The sequence below is a fragment of the Stigmatopora argus genome, chromosome 4 (genome assembly GCF_051989625.1).
Source record: "Stigmatopora argus isolate UIUO_Sarg chromosome 4, RoL_Sarg_1.0, whole genome shotgun sequence".
NCBI lineage: Eukaryota > Metazoa > Chordata > Actinopteri > Syngnathiformes > Syngnathidae > Stigmatopora > Stigmatopora argus.
Genome location: NC_135390.1, coordinates 10,265,161 through 10,283,632, shown reverse-complemented (window position 1 = coordinate 10,283,632; position 18,472 = coordinate 10,265,161). Strand labels below are relative to the sequence as shown.

At 39.7% G+C, this 18,472-nt stretch overlaps 1 protein-coding gene and 2 long non-coding RNA genes across 7 annotated transcripts; 2 read left to right on the top strand and 1 right to left on the bottom strand.

Moving 5' to 3' along the window:
- Positions 1-603: 603 nt before the first annotated feature.
- Positions 604-4,995, top strand: LOC144072738 (uncharacterized). The gene is made up of 3 exons (XR_013299919.1): positions 604-819; positions 2,284-2,339; positions 3,096-4,995. It is a non-coding gene; the product is annotated as an uncharacterized LOC144072738 (long non-coding RNA).
- Positions 2,915-18,209, bottom strand: esrp1 (epithelial splicing regulatory protein 1). 3 transcript variants are annotated; one of them, XM_077597994.1, is made up of 15 exons: positions 17,827-18,206; positions 16,257-16,424; positions 16,047-16,163; positions 15,151-15,259; positions 14,700-14,843; positions 13,869-13,923; positions 13,676-13,786; positions 13,460-13,592; positions 13,314-13,356; positions 11,914-12,233; positions 10,266-10,490; positions 8,856-9,096; positions 7,247-7,427; positions 5,675-5,807; positions 2,915-4,530 (listed from the first exon to the last, which is right to left on the bottom strand). In XM_077597994.1, the coding sequence occupies exons 1-15, from the start codon at positions 17,956-17,958 to the stop codon at positions 4,396-4,398; spliced, it is 2,247 nt and encodes a 748-aa protein (XP_077454120.1). In that variant the 5' UTR covers positions 17,959-18,206; the 3' UTR covers positions 2,915-4,395. The 3 variants fall into 3 exon arrangements, 2 of the variants coding, with proteins under 2 accessions (XP_077454120.1, XP_077454119.1); XM_077597993.1 differs by having other exon boundaries at positions 8,844-9,096; positions 17,827-18,205; XR_013299915.1 differs by lacking the exons at positions 2,915-4,530; positions 5,675-5,807 and having other exon boundaries at positions 7,283-7,427; positions 8,523-9,096; positions 17,827-18,209.
- Positions 10,234-17,190, top strand: LOC144072736 (uncharacterized). 3 transcript variants are annotated; one of them, XR_013299918.1, is made up of 5 exons: positions 10,234-10,329; positions 13,508-13,617; positions 14,683-14,831; positions 15,894-16,216; positions 16,278-17,190. It is a non-coding gene; the product is annotated as an uncharacterized LOC144072736 (long non-coding RNA). The 3 variants fall into 3 exon arrangements; XR_013299917.1 differs by having other exon boundaries at positions 15,836-16,216; XR_013299916.1 differs by lacking the exons at positions 15,894-16,216; positions 16,278-17,190 and having other exon boundaries at positions 14,683-15,100.
- Positions 18,210-18,472: the final 263 nt, after the last annotated feature.

Genomic DNA, 18,472 nt, shown 5'->3' with positions numbered 1-18,472 from the left:
CACTGATTACCTTTTTTTTTGCACTGATGCAAACATTTTCTCATGTAATTTGGTGTGATCAATCCAAATCTGACATTGACTTATTTTTATGTAGACTAGTTTTATTTAAGTGAAGATATTTTTTCTGCAATGCAAAATTATTTTAAAGTGATATTGTTTAAGTCGGTATAAAGTTTGTACAAAAAGTAGCCCAAATAGTAGTAATACAATTTAGCAAAATAACGTTAGACAGACATGAGACCAACAATAGAGGCAAATGCTGATTCAGAAATATGTCTATAAATATGCAAAAGACTGAAAATGGTAACCGGTAAGAGGAGCAAATATATGAAGAATCTGATTTTTTTAAATGCTGAATGAATGAAAACTAAAGCATACTTGGAAGAAAATTAATGGCAGCTTTAGAATCAGCAACCCTAAAGTATAAAATTGAATATGAATAAAACGGAAAATAACTATTAACCCCAGGTTCGAAAAATGAGTGCTTTGCGACTTATAAGGTAATATTAATACATTTCTCCTTTTTGATTACGTCCATAGAAAAAAGTTGCTGTTGTCCCTAAATCGTCCACTAGTAGGCGACACATTTGCTCTACTCATCGATGAGCGCACTCTTCTTCAGTCTACGTCTACGACATATCCTTTTATTCGTCTGTATCTTTTTTGACAATTGTTTATCACTCGTTTTAGTTTGGTACAATTCAGTAACTTTCTTTATTGAACTAACATGCTTGTTTTATAATGTCGGAGGATGATGGGTCACCATGCGAACTCCAGAGGAAAACTCGAAATCTATTACCACATGTCGAGCTCCTAAATGTACGTCTGTATCATGGCACGGTCATTTTGGCACGACCTTTAATGTTTTTCCACGTTAAAATCTTGTTTGTGTTGCTCTTAAAAACATTCCAAACGTGTAATTATGCGGTTAAAGTCATTAAGTTGCCTTCTACTTTTACCACCCAATTACACTCTACGCCGCCATTGTGTGCCGTCGCAATTTTAAACAAATCAAATGAACGTGCAATTTGCTTCCTCTAGGCTGCTTTTTAACCTTTACCCCCCTCACTTTACGCCAGCCCACCAATGTGAACTCAACTGAGGCCATATTATCAACACTTTTTGTGTTTGTGCACTGACACGGGAATGTTGATCAGCCTCGCCCTGCGTGCTTTTGCTCTACGACTCCGTGAACGTGTCACTAACCCTCCCTGTGAGAGAATGTCGTCGTTAAAATGAAGAATATAATTTATTCAGCTGCCCCCAACACCTGCGGAGCGAGTAGTGAGTCACTCTGTAATTGATGTGCTGCGAGCGTTAGAAAGTTCATGCATGAATAAAAAAAAAAGCAAGGCTGCTTTGTATGAGGTTCAAGCAGGAAGTTCCTTACTTTACTTACTTCCCTTACGTTCATTAGTCTCACCAAAGCACCCGTTTAAAGTAATTAATTATGAATTTTATGCTGGGTTCGTTTACAGTCGTAGTGTGTTGAAATCCCAGGATAGATAATGAAAATATAGTCGTGCCTCTACTTACGAATTCCTCTAGGTATGAAAATTGCAGGTTACAAAAAAGCCTTTGCTATGCAAATGACCATCCCACCATATACATAGGATTCATATTACAAAATCCCCCAAAACGTAAATATTACATTTCCTGTGTCTGTTATTTTGTTTTGAAATTGTCCCGTTAACATTGCGGCCTGCTTTACTTCCACTTGGAGCCTCTCACAACAACAATGATTCTCTTTTGACCACTGTTTGTCGTCACAAAACGTAAATACTACATTTACTGTATCTATTTTGTTTTGATTTGTCCAGTTAACATTGCGGCCTGCTTTACTTCCACTTGAAGCCTCCCACAATAACAACAACTCTTTTGACCACCGTTTGTTGTCACAGAATTCCTTATAGAAAATTATTGGTGCGAATGAAATGAATAAATGAACATTACTCAATTTGATAGATTGGACTTTGCTGAGCCACAACATAAAACATTTTAATCACATTTTGCTGTTGGCAAGAATACTAAAAGAGTACTACCAAGTACTGACGTACCAAACGAACGGGCTTTTCATGTACACGTCCTCTTCTGTTTAGTTTCATTACAGTGGCCCGCGTACGTTTGTTTTTTACAAGAAATTCTTATCATTTTATCAGAAAATGATTGTACGTATTGTGTAGGAAATTGGAACAACATGAACACTGCATATACATATATATATATATATATATATATATATATATATATATATATATATATATATATTTTTTTTTTCTTCAGTCCAAAGGAAGGATGAATTTAGTGAACTGGACACATACAAGGAAGATGACCACCTGGTAAGTAGTCTATTGCATTGTTTTAATATGTATTTACTGTTGTTTTGGGAGCATTTTGGACGGGATCTTTGCTTTTCCAAAGCATTTTCAGAATGATAAAACAAAAGTGTCTTCATTCTTTTTTGGGTTTAAGAGATGGGGAAAGTACTGATACTTTTTGGCCATTCAACATAGCAGACAAATGGCGCTCTCAATACAAGTAAACACCAATTCATTTAACGTTGAATTTGGGAAGTAAAGAAAACAACATAAAATTTCAACACACAAGTTGGGTATGGACACTTAAGCATATCATTAGTGTTGTCAGGCAGTATGAGCGTTTAAAAGGCTCAAGCCGAACGGGGTGGAGTGAGTGGCAATATTAAATTACAACAATGGCAAATCTTCCCTGGGGGTCTGGGGCATGTTTTTGTCTGCTTTCGTCCCCTTTTTCCTCTTCTCACCATTCTTTTCGTCATTAGAATATGTGTGTATAGTCACAGTGGCCCACGTCAGGGAGTTCCCACTCTCGCCTTGGGGCTGCTGTGTTGCCCCCACACCCCACTTCTACACAACATGAATAATGCTAGCTGGAGTAATGCAAATGTCATAATACGTTTATTGTTCAGTAGGACTTTTTAGTCCCAAACACATACACGAAGAACACGATTTCACAATGTATATGAATTTCAATCTGCATCTTTGCATTATGCGTATTTAGTGGACTTTGCTGAAGAATATAAAAATGAAGTCTTTTGTTTTCTTCTCTTTTGTTAGAGCTTCGCTTCGTAAACCGAGATCCTCTTGGAGAATGTAACTGTGTGCTAAGGTTACACACAACTAAAGCTCTGCTTTAACCCCAAGACAAGGTACAACAACATTGGCGACAAACCACGTTGGGTACTCATAAAACTAAGAGCCACTGAAAATTTGGGTGAGCTAACTCCATTTGCGTCATTTTTTTGGGTAAGTGTAGGTATGATTGGAGCAAAGAGCAAGATTTGGTTTCTTTATCAGCTTTGACAAGAATATTGATCTATTTAACAGATTTTTTTAGACTTAGACCAGTACTGCATTATACTTTGAAAACAAGTTATTGTAGTTGTTGTATTGTCTTTCTCAGCATTTTAAATGTGTGTATGTCACACAAGTCAGGATTAAAACATGCTGCTACATAAAGTATATGCGGTTGGTGGTTAGCAGTGCATCGGAGTTGGCTCTTTTGTAAACATTGGAGGTTTTCACTGCTAACTTCTTCATGCACTAAAGCTTCCAGTACAATCAGTGTATACTGGTCATGGAAACAAAACACATTTATATTACACAAACACATTAGCTATGAAAACATGAACAACAAAGAGTTTAAGAGCCAGACTGAAAAGGGAAAAAAATATGATGCTAAACAAATCTAATCAAATGAAGTAATCGGATTTTGGGAAATTTGTCATGTTTCACGACTTGAATGTATGTTTGTATCAGAGGTCACATTTTGATTTGAGACGGAAATTGGACATTGTGCTCAACTTATGGTCACCAGCATCGCTTTTCGATGCAATATTCATTGTAATATTATTTTCACCTCCCAAAAATAGTATTTTTCCAAAAGATTTGTCTTAACTATACGTAGCTGTTCTCTCTAATTTATTCTGCATAAATTTCCCTTCTTTTAAAATGAGTTTTTCAGCATGGCCTTAACGCTGCTTTGTTAAAACAACATATGCACTCCGCTCATACAATAGACTCTCACATACACACACCAACACACACTCTTGAAGGCAAAACTCAAATCATTGAGCTCTCGGTATAAATTCTTCCTACTTGGCTATCAAATATAACATACATATACGTATATGCATACATATACATTTATATAGACATGTATAAAACAGTGATTATTCAAATAATGTAACACGTCAAAAATCTCTACAAAGCTTTTTAAGATACACTGTGCAATGACAAAAGACAATCTGCTTTTTTTGGCTAAGGCCATACATGGTATAAAATATAATAGTGGCTGTTTTTGAAGATATAAATAAAACTACTTTGAAAAAGCTAACAATACGTGTGCCCCGGCCGCTTAGAGGAGGCTCAGGTCCAGGTAGTGTCCGGAAGGCTTAGCCATCAGACCAGGGAGGGACACCAAGGGGGGCTCGCCTGCGGCCGCTTGGCCGATTAGGCTGCTGCCCAGGACGGAGACCGGCTCCATTGCAGTCTGGACACAAAAAATGATCTCCTGAATGTACAATATACCACAGGGAATCCTCGACTTACGACCAGAGTTCCGTTACTACACTGGCGACGTAACCTGAAACATCGAAACGGCAAATACCTAAACCTCAATACTAAAAAAAAGGTTAACTTTAGGTTGTTGTATTTACCGTTATTGTTGGTGATTTTGATGGAGAGTTAGGGATTTTAATGTTTTTTCTACAACTGGAAGCACAGTACACAATTCTAGAAATTGAAACCAAAACAACCAACTACTACATTCTGAAGTTGAGGTTAAAAAGCGAAACTCAAATGTAATAGTTAACTCTTTCATTGAGTCATTAAAAACATACAACTATTACTTGCATACTCACCTGCCAGTCCTCCATGTTTTTACAAATGGAACCATTATTGAATGAACAGATGCAACCGCACGTTGGTTGAATTTCTCCTTTGGGGTTTTCTGAAAACCTTTTTTTTAATGTCAATTTAAGTACGTATGTCATTAGGCTTGCGACACTTTTTTGTGTTTTCTGAAAACCTTAAAAAATATCAAGGCAATTAAGCCAATAGGCTTACGACATGCATGTTAACTTCTTAATTCATGCCTTTTTACATTACCTGCTTTATTTCTACAATGCATACTTATTCAGTTTGTACTTCTACATTTGGCTTTATTTTTCTTAATGCCTCCTTGACGCTAAACTATGAATTCCCCTTGACACGAGCCTACAACTTATCCCAACAGCACGCCTATTCTTTAGGCTACAACGTCTAGGATGGGGTCATGAGCGAGCAAAAGCATCACCTGAGGCGCACTTCGTGCTAGACTAGGGGAGGAATGATAGACATGGGGCTGGGGGTCAGGATAAGAGAACTTACAAAAAAAGGCCACACAGACCCCTGAATACATAAACTGTCTTTTTAAGCTCTTAAGCACCTTTCTAAGCGTCTGGGCTCCGTGACTAGGTACTACAAGTCGAAGCAAGCATCGGAGAGTGAGAGTCAGGGCGCAAGGGAGAGTAGACAGGATAAACTTGTTTGAGAGCCTCCGGACAAACGCGGCGTGTCTGACAACACACACCCTCGGCATGAGCATAATTGTATTCCAGCGTTTGGATTCTCGGGAAGCAAAATGCTTGATTTACCTGATAGCCCTGCATCGCGTTAATGATGTCTTTGCTGTTGTAGGTCAGACCAGGCATGCGCATCAAACCGCCAGGGGAGGAGTGAGTAGAGGGGGAGGGGAAGTAACCCACAGTTGTGGGAGAGCCAGGTGGGCTGTGGGGGGAAAAACAGGTAAACGTGTGCCTTTATTAATAACCTGAAGAAGAAAGTCTCAACACACCGTCTCGATGACCAGCAAAAAAAAAAAAAAAGAATAAGCACTATTTTGGCCTTCCTAAATATGTCCCTCTAAAGCAGGGGTGTCAGACTCGGGTTGGTTTGCGGGCCACTTTAATGTCAACTTGATTTCACATGGGCCGGACTATTTTAGATAGATTTAGATTTTTTTAATAAATGGATTAAAAGCCCTGAATATTCAGTTTTTTATAGATCTAAAACTGTTTATTTTAGCTTTTTTTAATATATATTTTTAGATTTTACAAAATGATTTTTGAACTAAAAACAGAACAAAATGATTAAAAAATGATAATTATTGATTTAAAAGGGGGGAAAATCAGGAAATGTCATATACATCTATACTCGTCATTTTAATTTGATCCTAAAACAGAAAGTCGGCACTCATGATTTACTCTCCCGGGCCACACAAAATGATGCGGCGGGCCAGATTTGGCCCCCGAGCCGCCACTTTGACACATGTGCTCTCGTTCTTTTCATCATGTAAAAAATAGGACAGTAACAACATTTCGCCATATTCATTCACCAAATAGTTAGTGTACATTATTCCTCCAGAGTCCATTTACATTTTTTTTCCAACTGACCACTGCTTTAAATTTTAAATCTCCCCAAAAAAGAGGAAAAAAAGTCAAAATGTACAACTTTAGGGGCCAACCACCAGGAAAGTCCTGCTGTCTACTCATGATTTAAATTTTAATCTCCCCAAAAAAATGAGAAAAAAAGTCAAAATGTAAAACTTTATGGGCCAATCACCAGGAAAGTCCTGCTGTCTACTCATGATTTTTTTTCAAACATTGTTCAAAATTTCTATGAGCCAATCGGAAGTAGCAAAGAAGCCATTGCAATTTACTTATTAAAATCTGTGGAACATGATGTAGTGGTGTGGCAGTGACGAATGCAACCTTAATGAACTCGCCCCAAATCCCTTATCTGAGCAAAACTTGGTGGTTGTCATGGCAGCACCCTGAACAGTATAAATTTGGGCGCAAATGCTTCAGGTGACATCACCAAAGTTTGTCAAAATTTACAATCAAAGATCATGAGACATATAGGACCGCTGAAATAGCTGCCAAAACATTGCCTTCTCAAAAAGATAAATCCTTGTCGGCAAAGACTAAAATGAAGGAAATTTTCACTAGTCAGTTGAAGTTAATTTTGCAAATTTAAAATGTATTTTTAAATACTTCTGCCTGCGGCCCGGGGTTGGCTGGGATAGGCTCCAGCACCCAAACAAAATATTTTAACACCCTTTGTTTTCCAGTTAATCAAGATGCATACTCAAAGAAAGCAATTTTCTATTCAACACTTTCACAAGTTCCCTAAATCGGCTATCATGACCATCATGGTGGCGGCATTACCTTGGATAGTAAGCAGTGTAGTTCATATAGAGCTGTGCTGTGGACGGATAATAGGCATGCCCGGGGTGCAAAGGGCGGGGAGCTAGCAAAACCTGACCGAGCGGAGGGTAGAGTGCGGCGGCAGCCTCGGCGGGCAGAATGGGTGGGGTGGGCGTGAAGGCGTAGGACGGTGGAGATAAACCTGTAGCAAAGACAAAGCAAACAAAAGGAAATCAACCGACTTCACACGTGCCAACACTTTATAACGATTGTTCTGTGTGTTCAGTGTCAAAGAGAGGCGCTCATGCACGCTTGCAAACAATGACCACGTTCACTTAGAATGTTTTGCGTATACAGTAATCCCTCGAATATCGCAGTTAATGTAGTTTAGACATGGCCGCAATTATTGAAAAATTGCAAAGTAGTTTTTTTTTTTCCTAGTAGCAAGCGGAAGACAGGGGAGTGCCTTCCGCTTGTGACTTTCAGCGTGCATTTTCACATTTTTATGAACTTAATATTTTTTTTAAATAATTAATAGCAGAAAACAATTGCGAATAAGTGAAATTGCGATAACTCGCGATAATCGAGGGAAGACTGTACACAAAGCGTTTTATTTGTATTTTTTTTTACTATAATTGGATTCCTAATTGGTGTAAAGGTGAAGTAGGTGGCCGTGGTTTGCAATTGTCAGCCTCCTTGGACTGAACTTTGTCTCTACTTCCCCAAATCACGCAAAGTGCAAATACTAAAATCCTTCGAATGAACTTTGTCTCTACTTGCCCAAATCACACTAAAACCTTAATCTTTGAAGCTACACAAGCAAAATCACTATAGTCACTATATAGTGTGTAGAGTATATTTTGTTTCATATTGATCTAAAGTAATTTCCCTGCCCAAATTGGTATTGGAGAATCTGGTTATTTGGAACAGGAACTCACAATTTGGCATTTATTGCCAGTCATAAAACTCAAGGCCTGTCCTAACATGACCTTAATATTGTTTTCAGTTTGCCTTGTGTCCTGTTCACTGGTGTGAACATTAACACATCAATAATCAGTGTTTGGAAAAGGGGGAGCGACAAAAAGTTCATTTCTGAAGTCAAGCCCAACCCAACTTTCCTGAATTACCAAACACGAGCAAAATAGGTGTGCCACTTTACTCCACAACCAAGACTAACTGGTAAATCTGGAGACTTTAGACACAAGCCCTTGGCCATATTTTAACCCCTCCTACTTTCATAGTTCCATTATTCACCTTTGATGAGTGTCAAATGTGAAAGTGAGAAGAACAAACATGCCTCTGGTATGAACCGCAAGGTGAACTCAGATTAGAAGTGTGTCGCGTCCAGACTAAAAGAATACCATCAATGCATGCAAACTGGTGAAAAAATCATAGTCATTCATTAAGAGGGCCCCCCGCCCCCCAACACACGCACTCACAGACATTCCGATCTTGAACATATACGTACGTACACACACGCACAGTTACAAATCTCCTGGTTAGACGAGTACGTCCAGTTCACAGTAGATTGGAGAAAAACCCAGCAACCCTGCCCCCACGGCAGGAGCCCACCTACCCCTGCAGGCCCGAAGCACCCCCAGCTCCCAGCAGCACTTACGTCTGGACTTACATGGCGGCGGGCTGAGCCCTGTCCCACTCCTGTTGCGGCTGTGTGTGTGTGTGTGCATGTGTGAGAGCGAGCCTCCCATCAGCACTAGGCCCATCTCCTCGGCGCTGCAGGGGAACACCTCAACGTAGCGGCTGTTGGGCCCGTGCTGACAGGACATTACGTGCTTGTGGAGTTGCTGGGAGGCCGAAATTGCTCGCTCCGCTGATGTCATTTGGATAAAGCAGTCGCCTGATGGACGACCCTGAAAAAAAAAATGCAACAAAAAGAACGTTCACATATTCAAGTTCTCAAATTGTTATGTAGCTTTGTGCGTCAAAGCGCATATAAAGCCATCATGCCAAAACCGGCAACATAATGTAGTTCAAGCGGTATTTGTGCTTTTGTGAGGTCTCTCATCTTATCTCATTTTCTGAACCGCTTTATCTTCATTAGGGTCGTAGGGGGTGCTGGAGCCTATCCCAGTTGACTTCAGATCGGGGGGAGACCCTGAATTGGTGGCCAGCCAATCACAGACCACAAGGAGACGGACAACCATGCACACTCACACCCATACCTAGGGGCTATTTAGAGTGTCCAATCAGCCTACCATGCATGTTTTTGGAATGTGGGAGGAAACCGGAGTACCCGGAGGAAACCCACGCAGGCCCAGGGAGAACATGCAAACTCCACACAGGTTGGACCTGACCTGGATTTGAACCCAGGATGCTTTTGTGAGGTGATTATTCTTTTAGTTACGGTGCAGTGACAGTGAAACTAAGTTTTATCGCATGTTGTCTCAGATTGCAATGCAGAGACCATTTAAAAAAAATGTATATTTTTGTAACCCACCGCAAGCATTAAATGTTAGGTGTACACATCAATCTGGGTCCAAACAGACTCGCCAATATCTGCATATCCCATAAAACTTTCAGAAAATTGATATGATACTGGCGTGAAATTGGTGATTTATATCCCTCGCTTTAACTTTTGGATCAATACATTAATTTCTTGAGCAAAAATTGCCACAAACATGTTTTTGATATATAAGCTGGTGAAGTGTAACTTGTGATGAATGCGTAGTCAAAATATTGGGTTTTTCAGAAACATACTTCAACACCCAAAAAATGTTTAGAAAATATGCTATGACAGTATCGCCATCTTTACAGGAACAGAGAAAATCTAGTATTAAAAAAAGACCTTTAGGTGAAAAACGTTTGCTCTTTGCAAACATTGAATTTCTTGAACATGAAACAACCGAGAAAATAATTTTTAAATGATAAAATGTCTGCCCCTGCTTCAACCTGTCATTTTGAGAAACTATTTCCCTTTATTTACGTTTTTCACCACTCTTACACTGACAATTATTATTTTTTTCAATTAAACAGGATTAGCTCCTAAAGTTTGCCACTTTTAAGAGACGGGGTGACGTACCTGCTGATTGAGGACCATATGCACGCCATGCGGTCGGACATCGTGGGTGAAGTCGCCCAGGAAGGTAAGGATGTCCTCGATGGTCGCCGAGTAGGGCAAGCCTCGCAGTCTTAGGCAGTCTCTCACGATGACGGGAGAGGGAAGGAGAGACACCGTGGGCAAAACTGACAGCAAGGGGGCGGGCGCCACTGAGATCAGGGGGGTAGACGAGTAGCGATTTAACACCTAAAACACAAAAGAACAACAGTTGACTGACGATTCCTTAGTGGCCCTGGTCAACAAATTGCCTCAAAATATGTTAGAAATGAGTCATGAGACACTTGATTTGGTCTCACCATGGAAACCAACTGGTCCCCTTTGAATAAAAATGTGACTAAATGTTTTGAATACACGATCGGTACATAAATAAATGGTCTAAACAAATTCAGTAAAAATATCATGATGTCTGAAAAAAAATCTGCAGCAATTACGCCAATTACATTTCGCAGGTGATAAACGACGCTCACGGTGCAAATTGTGCGTGGGCTTTTTAGAAGCCTGCAGCAATTATCTTTTCTAATTTACAGCCATTTGAGCTGTAAACATTGTTTATCTTTTCACACTACTGTGGCTGGGGAAAAAAATTAACAATACACAAGTTAATTAATCATTTTCTTCGGGAATCACTGATTTAAAAAAAAAATCTGCCTGGGACAACTTAAAAAAGACTTGTCTAGGTCCAGTGTTCTACATGATACAAAAAGATTTTAAAAAAATCGATATTTTATGATATATTTTAACCACTTTTGCATCTAAATATGATGACTTTTATCATGACATGTGCCCCTGCTGGTTTTGTTCGAAATGCCTCAGCCGTTTTTTCAGGAATACTAACAAAAAAATAATCCACAGAATACCTTTTGCGCATATGTGTCAAACTGGCGGCTCGGGGGCCAAATCTGGCCCGCCGTATCATTTTGTGTGGCCCGGGAAAGTAAATCATGAGTGCCGACTTTCAGTTTTAGGATCAAATTAAAATGAAGAGTATAGATGTATATTAAATTTCCTGATTTTCCCTTTTAAATCAATAATTGTAATTTTTTAATCCATTTTTTCTGTGTTTTTAGTTCAAAAATCATTTTGTAAAATCTAAAAGTTTTAGATCTATAAAAAATGAATATTCAGGGATTTTAATCCATTTATTTAAAAAAATCTAAATATTATATCTAAAATGGTCACGTGAAATCAAGTTGAAATTAAAGCGGCCCGCGAACCAACCCGAGTCTGACACCCCTGCTTTAGCGTACAACATAGACAGTTTTAACCAGAATGGGATGAGTTGAGGAGATGGCTCATTGCCAACAGGACCTTAGTTTGTTTGCATTTTCCAAAGGGGACCAATAAAGGTGTCATCCTGTGGGAAAAGCTGGTGTGTAGATTTGGGTAGATCTACTGCATCAAGTATGTCAAATTGGGAAAAAAATAAAAATAAACAGAGGTACTACAGTCAGTTTATCTAGGTAAACATGCCAGTCCTTGCTGTGCAGGTCCCACCCTTAAATCCTACTTTTTGTAGTCAGATAGGGGGTAAAAAGTCACACCCCCACACAAACAGGTCAATCTGCCCTTTGAGGAAAACTAAAAGACAATTTAGTAGCATTTCAAGTACCTGCTGGACTTCGGCTGCCGTGCTCTTGAACAACTCGATATATCTCCTTCCGAGTATCTCCTTGTGTTTCCTGAGTGCACACTGGGCATGGTCATCGCAGGCAAATAAAACAAAGGCGTCACCAGTGGGTCGACCGTCGGGGTAGCGCACGAACAAGATGCCGTCCCTTCCCCCGCTGACTGGACACGTATCTTTGAGTCCGTCCTCCGGCGAGAAGAAAGCGAGGACCTGCTCGTGTGTGGCCGTGAAGGGAAGACCTCGCATTCTAACTATGATCTGGTCCTCACGGGATAGGAATGAGGCTACTTCGTTAGATGTACCTGCGGCAAAAACACAGTAGCAGGCTTTAAAAAAAGAAAGAAAAATTAACAGATAGAATTGTAATAATGAGACTTATTGTGTTTGATTGCGGTTATAAACAAAGTCCCTATTTACTACCCACGCAGTTTTGACCCATTTAACTGGTGTAGCACTCAAGAAAATGATTGATAAAAAGGAAGACATGTCATCTTGCATTTGATTTAATTGATATAATAATAGGCCTGTTGTTATTATTAACCAACAAAATCTGGTTTCTAATTTAAATTGAAAGCTACTAGAGAACATTAATATTAGTAACAAAACAGTATCGAGGTGCAATATTTTCGAAAACAATGTTCACATCTGGATGAAACTTTAGTATGATATTCTCAATTGTGCAAAACACTGATTTGTGTCATTTAATTAAAACTCGTGAAAATGTGTTGAGAAATAGCTGAAGGTAGAAGAACTAAAGCTGACCAAACCATGGTGTTGTAAAAATGTGCTCTACTGACTTTCATCTCAATAGACTTTAGCAGTTTTTGTGTATTTTCTTATTAAGTTTGTATATATTAGCTTTTACTTCAACCCACATTCACCTATTTTTTAAATTTTTATCTGCAAAACAATATTATTGCTGAAATTAATGACAGTCACAGGGCATTATTTAATAACGTAAACAATGCATTTCATGATGAGGTACCCAGTAGGGTGCGTTTTAATACGGTTTGTAATTTATTAGTTATATTATTTTCACTGGTCTAAAAATATGGGGATCTGCTTGACTTTGGATTGTTATCACAAAAAAATATATCGGATTAAAAGTATATTTAAAAAAAATCAGGACATCGGGACATCTAATTTGTGATGTATTTCTATGTATTTCTATTCCTATTCCCCATGCTTCTGTATCCTAAAACCATTTTTCTGGCTTCCTTTTGAATAACCATCACTATATAAACAACAATTGGTCGTACATTAAAAAAGCATTCACATCTAAAAAAGAAAAAAAATCCCATTAGAATTTCAAATTGTGTCAACAGAAAAAAAGTGTTCTGGATTGACTTCTATCATTTTGCACAAGAGTCCATATTGCTCACCCCCTGCTATCTTCAGGAAGTCTTCCCCTGTTGCCTTGTAAACCTGAAATGAGAAGCCAGTCCATTACAGAATGATAGCACGACTAGGAAGTCGAGAAGTTGGTTTTTCTTCAGGTATTTCGGGCGAGGGGCTTCCGACGGGTTACCTCGATGTATCTGTTGCCCATATGATGTTTGTGTCTTTGCAGCGCTAGGTCTCGATGCTCTTCGCTGACAAAACGAACAAGGGCCTCGCCATTCCTCCTCCCCTGAGCATTAAGGCACAAGGCAGCCCCTCCTCTGTGCGAGACAATAAAATATACAGGTAGACACATTTTTACTCGTACTTTAGGGTTTTCTCATATTCAAGCATACTCACTTACTTGGCAATGTTTAGTCCACTGAAGAACCTGGCAATGTCTTGATCTGAAGACTGCCATGGCAACCCTCTGGCTCTGATCACTGTGCTATCACACACTTTCTCCATTTTACTACTGCAAAAAATGTTCAAGGTGAAAGAATTGTACTGTAGTGGAGCGGGGGGTGAATTTTTAATTCGCAGTAAACATTACTTACCAAGTACCAGACTCAAATTTTTCATTAACTCTTTCCGGGTTTGAAAATGTGTGGCCTGCAGTGCAGAAATTACTTCATTAAATCATAGTGACTAACAGCATGTGAGCAAGGGGTAAAAAAAAATCTACCTTTACAAAAAATAATGACAATGTCTGAGAGGTAGAGATTCAACAACATTTAAAATGGTGACTACTTTTCAGATGCTGATCCTGAAAATAGTCAAGTATTTTGGTTTTTATTAGAAAGGGCTCTATAAAAAGTTGAGTTTCCACTAGTTTCTCTTGAAATAACAGCAATATTTCAGACATTTTGCCAAAGTGTGTTCCATTGAATGCTGTTTTTTGAAAAACTATAATGTTCAAGTATAAGTTTCATCCTATTCTTAAGGAAGATGGATGCCCAAAACCTGTTGTGAATGGTTGTGTCATCATGTGACTGTACGTCACATGCTATGGTTTATCAAATGGGGAGAGAGAAAAAAATGAAATACACTTTTTTCATCTTTTTTTTTATGGCAACATGCAGAGTTGGTGGTCATCTTAGCTATAGGAATCACTGGTTCAAAAATAAATGTGGAAAAGTGCATATCGCAGAGCATCGCCATGTGGCGCCTTAATACTCGCTGATAACGATCACGCCATTTTGTGCCAAATTAGTACTGATATTCATATATGTATTGATGCAACACTTGAAAACTACAAGCTCTTTAATAGTTATTCTTTATTTGCTATCTCTCCGACAGTGTCTATAAAGATTATAACGGTGAATTTTCTTGCCCCTAAATCTTGCTTTGCCTTTGTCCAACTGAATACAGTGGTTTGCAGTACTCACACAATGGCTCAGAAAGCAGATGAAGTACAATTTTGGCCATCATCTGGACCTGCTGCACTGCTACTTCTGGAGGCGGCGTGGCGGATGGATCCAGTAAACGCATGGAGTCGCACATTGCAGGCACTTCTGCGGGTATGCCTAAAGCTAAACAGGATGTTAGTCAAGGAGTTCAATAATAAGAACGTTGTGACAAAGGAAAAAAGTAAAGAAAGGGTTAAAAGGAGAGACAGGTAGGTAATTGTTTCCTCTTCCAGTAGGTGTGTTTTAGGCTTGCCCTGTTAGTTAAACACACACCTTAACTGGGCGCTCTCAGCAGTGTGCTGGTCATTTACATTTCAGAACGTCAATTTATGATGCCAACACTCTGTGGCTCATTTGCAATCTTCCAAGAAAAAAAATCGACAGAGTCCAAAATCTCAAGCGTTTTCTGTGTGTCACACAGAAAGGATACACTCCAACATGGTTTCCACATCCAAAGTGTTGAGGTCAGAGGCGAAATGGATTCTGAACTCTTTACGCAGGTCAAAGAAGGAGTAGAAACAGTCAGGGACCAGGATGTTCTGGGGAGAGAGGACATGATATAAGCGTATATATGCCTTTTGTTCTAAAACCAGGATAATATGCTCTCTTAGTGCAATGAGAGCAAGGAATATTTTACAGCAGCAAAGGAACCTACAGTAATCCCTCGATTATCGCGTCTTCACTTATTGCGAATCCACTTTTTCGTGATTTTTTTCCCGCTATTATTATTTTTTTTAATTCCATAAAAATGTGAAAATCCACGCTGAAACTCATAATCGGAAGCCACTTTTGCTGCTAAGACTCAGCACTGAAGAAAAAAACTTTAAAAAAATGTTTTAAGTTCGTAAAAATGTGTGAAAATCCACGCTGAAACACAAGCGAAAGCCATTTTTAATTACTAGGATTCAGCACTGAAGGAAAATAAATAAATAAATAAAAATAGTTATAAAAGGGGTGACCCTACTGCTCTATTTTTCAAATATCGCGGCCATATCTGCTCTACATTAACCGCGATAATCGAGGGATTACTGTATTCGCAAACACTATCATTTATGTAGAGCAAGCAAACTAAGTGAGATGACAAACCCATTTTTTTGGGCCTCTGGTCTTTTTAGATGTGGGAAAATGTTGGCAGTGACACTCAAATGTGGTATGCGCATGGGTGTGTTACAGTCATCAATTCCGCTTAAGGACATCTCCACCGAGCAATTTTAACCAGCAAGGCAGCGCTGACATAACAATGCTTTGCGGCGGCGTGGGTGCCCCGCAAAAAGAGTGATCATCCGCGCCCTGGCTCTTGGGCGTTCACCAACCCAGCCCGCTCACCTTGCTGGCAGCCTCGGGGTGAATCACTTGACGGATGGGGAGCTGCCCGTCGGTACATAAACACACTGACGTGCCCGCACCTGCGCTGTTCACTTCATTCGTCATCTGAAGATGGAACTGCGAAGCATTTTTGGAAAACAGAAGAAGTGTGACGTGTAAAACAAGTCCAGGTGATGTTGCCCCATGAAATGTCACAGTCCTAAGCGTTACCGTATTTAATGCATCCTCCAGGCTCTTCGCTGTAAAGACACAATCTGCTCCGGACGCATTTTCATCTGCCGCGAGCTCATCCACCACGTCGTCTTCGTCGTTGTCCTTTACGTCATCCGCCGGGTCGGAGTCTTCGGACTCGATCACAAGCTCGTTTATCTTGCCCAACTTCAATGAAATGGATTGGACGTCAATGGGATTGAAAGATGGCATTCACAGCCAGTCTTTCCAGTTCAAATGAATTGGAGGTCTATTGTTATTAATGGCAGACAACAAATTAACATCAGAATAAAAACTTAAGCGCAATGTTGAGGGCCACAACCAGGCTTTTTTTCTTGTATTATTCATTTTTAATAATATTGTTTAATTCATAACTGTATTTTTAGGAGTCCTAAAAAATAATAATTTAGGCCAAACCTACAAATGTTAACATTATGACTTACATATGACCCAAAATATGATGTCTATATGTTGATGGTCTTCAGTTTTTATTTTTTTTCAATTACCAAAAATAGTCACTTTCTCTATAAAGTTTTAACCAAGCAAATGTTCTCAACCTGAGAATACTTTATCAAGATGAAAAATCAACAATTGTTGATTAGTGATAGCCATGGAGATTTTCTGTTATGTGGGTCATTGTTAAGCGTAAAAGTATATATGAGACTTTTCTTGCTTGTTCTCTCTCAACCAACAAGACAAATCCAGTTGCATCAATCAAACTTTAGCAGGTTTAGTAGTTATGAAGTAATATAGAATGAATATACATGAAATTGAACTAAATTAAATGTCATTTCATGCTTTATTGTACATCGCAGTTAAAAATGAAACAATTGTTTGAACAGATTCCAATGTATAAGAACACTGATAAATATGTAGTATGTTATTGATATACATACTACCATCCTCATAATTTTTAAAACCGTGGTGTAATGACTTGTAGAAAAACATGTCACATTGATGTAAAATAGACAAAAAATGTCTGTAAAAAGAATGCTTATCCTAATATGATAATCACTTTTTATTCCCTATTAAGGACACCTTAACTTCTATTCTCCCGTAATCCATTCATTCATTTTCTGAACATCTTATTCTCACATGGTTCACGGGGGGATGAAGCCTATCCCAGAAAACTACAGGCATCAAGCGGGGGACACCACGAATCGATGGCCTGCCAATCGCAGGGCAAAATTTAATCGGACAAGTTTTCATGCTCACACACAAACATACACACCCAGGAGCAATTTAGAGTGTTTAACCAGCCTATCAAGCATTTTTGGGGGATCTGGGAGGAAACCGGACTACCCGGAGAAAACCCACACAAGCAAGAACATGCAGACTAGACTCCACACAGTGAAAACCCACTTGGGATCAAACCCTCGACCCCACAACTGTGAGCCACCAGGCCTCCACCTAACCCATTTTAATGTAAAATAAAGCACAGTGGTATCTCTTGTTCGCACTGACAGTCCACATTTATTTATTTATTTATTTTATCTGGGGGGGAAAATGCAAATGAGGAAAAAAAGTTGGATCGTTTCCATTCCCTGAACTTATAATGGGTGTTGTTTACCTTTTTGTTGTTGACATCCACCTGTTGCCAAAGGAGCCTCGTTAGTTGCTCCTCGTCGGAGCCCAGCAGCTCGCCGCCGGCGCCAGATGTGGCGGCGCACAGCACCACCAGGTAATCTACCTGCGCCGTCATTCGGGGACCGTCCAAACTCCAAATACGTACTCAAAACAACTCAAATCCAAGCCAAAGAGGGAACGAGCACCTTCGACGCCGCGGCTCAAAAGGTGAGCTCCGTGGGTCCTCGGGACTTTTCCGGCGCGGTTCGTGGAGAGTTTTTTTTCTTTACGTGAAGCCTCCCGAAGCCACCATCGCGGAGCAATGGCCGAACGTCGTTTTTGTACAGGAGCTGCTACCTGGGACGGGTCACGTGACCAACCTACCTGCCGCCTCCTTCCCTCCTCCAGTGTACAGGTATAGGACGTGGCAAAACATGTGTTAACCCTTCATAGGGCAGTGACTCATTTGAGGCTCTTTCACTTGTTCATTTTCTTTTTACGTTTACCCTACGCAAGGGTCGCGGGGGTGCTGGAGCCTATCCCAGCTGACCTCGGGCACCAGGCAGGGGGCACCCTAAATTGGTGGCCAGCCAATTCCAGGGCACATGGAGACTAACAACTGACGCACTGATACCTACGGGCAATTTAAA

Coding starts and splice junctions, on each gene's coding strand:
- esrp1 (XM_077597993.1), bottom strand. CDS start 17,958: ATGACGGCGCAGGTAGATTACCTGGTGGTGCTGTGCGCCGCCACATCT. Junction 13,924..14,699: donor TCTGCTTTCTGAGCCATTGT/GTGAGTACTGCA, acceptor TCTGCACTGCAG/GCCACACATTTTCAAACCCG. Junction 13,787..13,868: donor AAATTTGAGTCTGGTACTTG/GTAAGTAATGTT, acceptor CATTTTTTGCAG/TAGTAAAATGGAGAAAGTGT.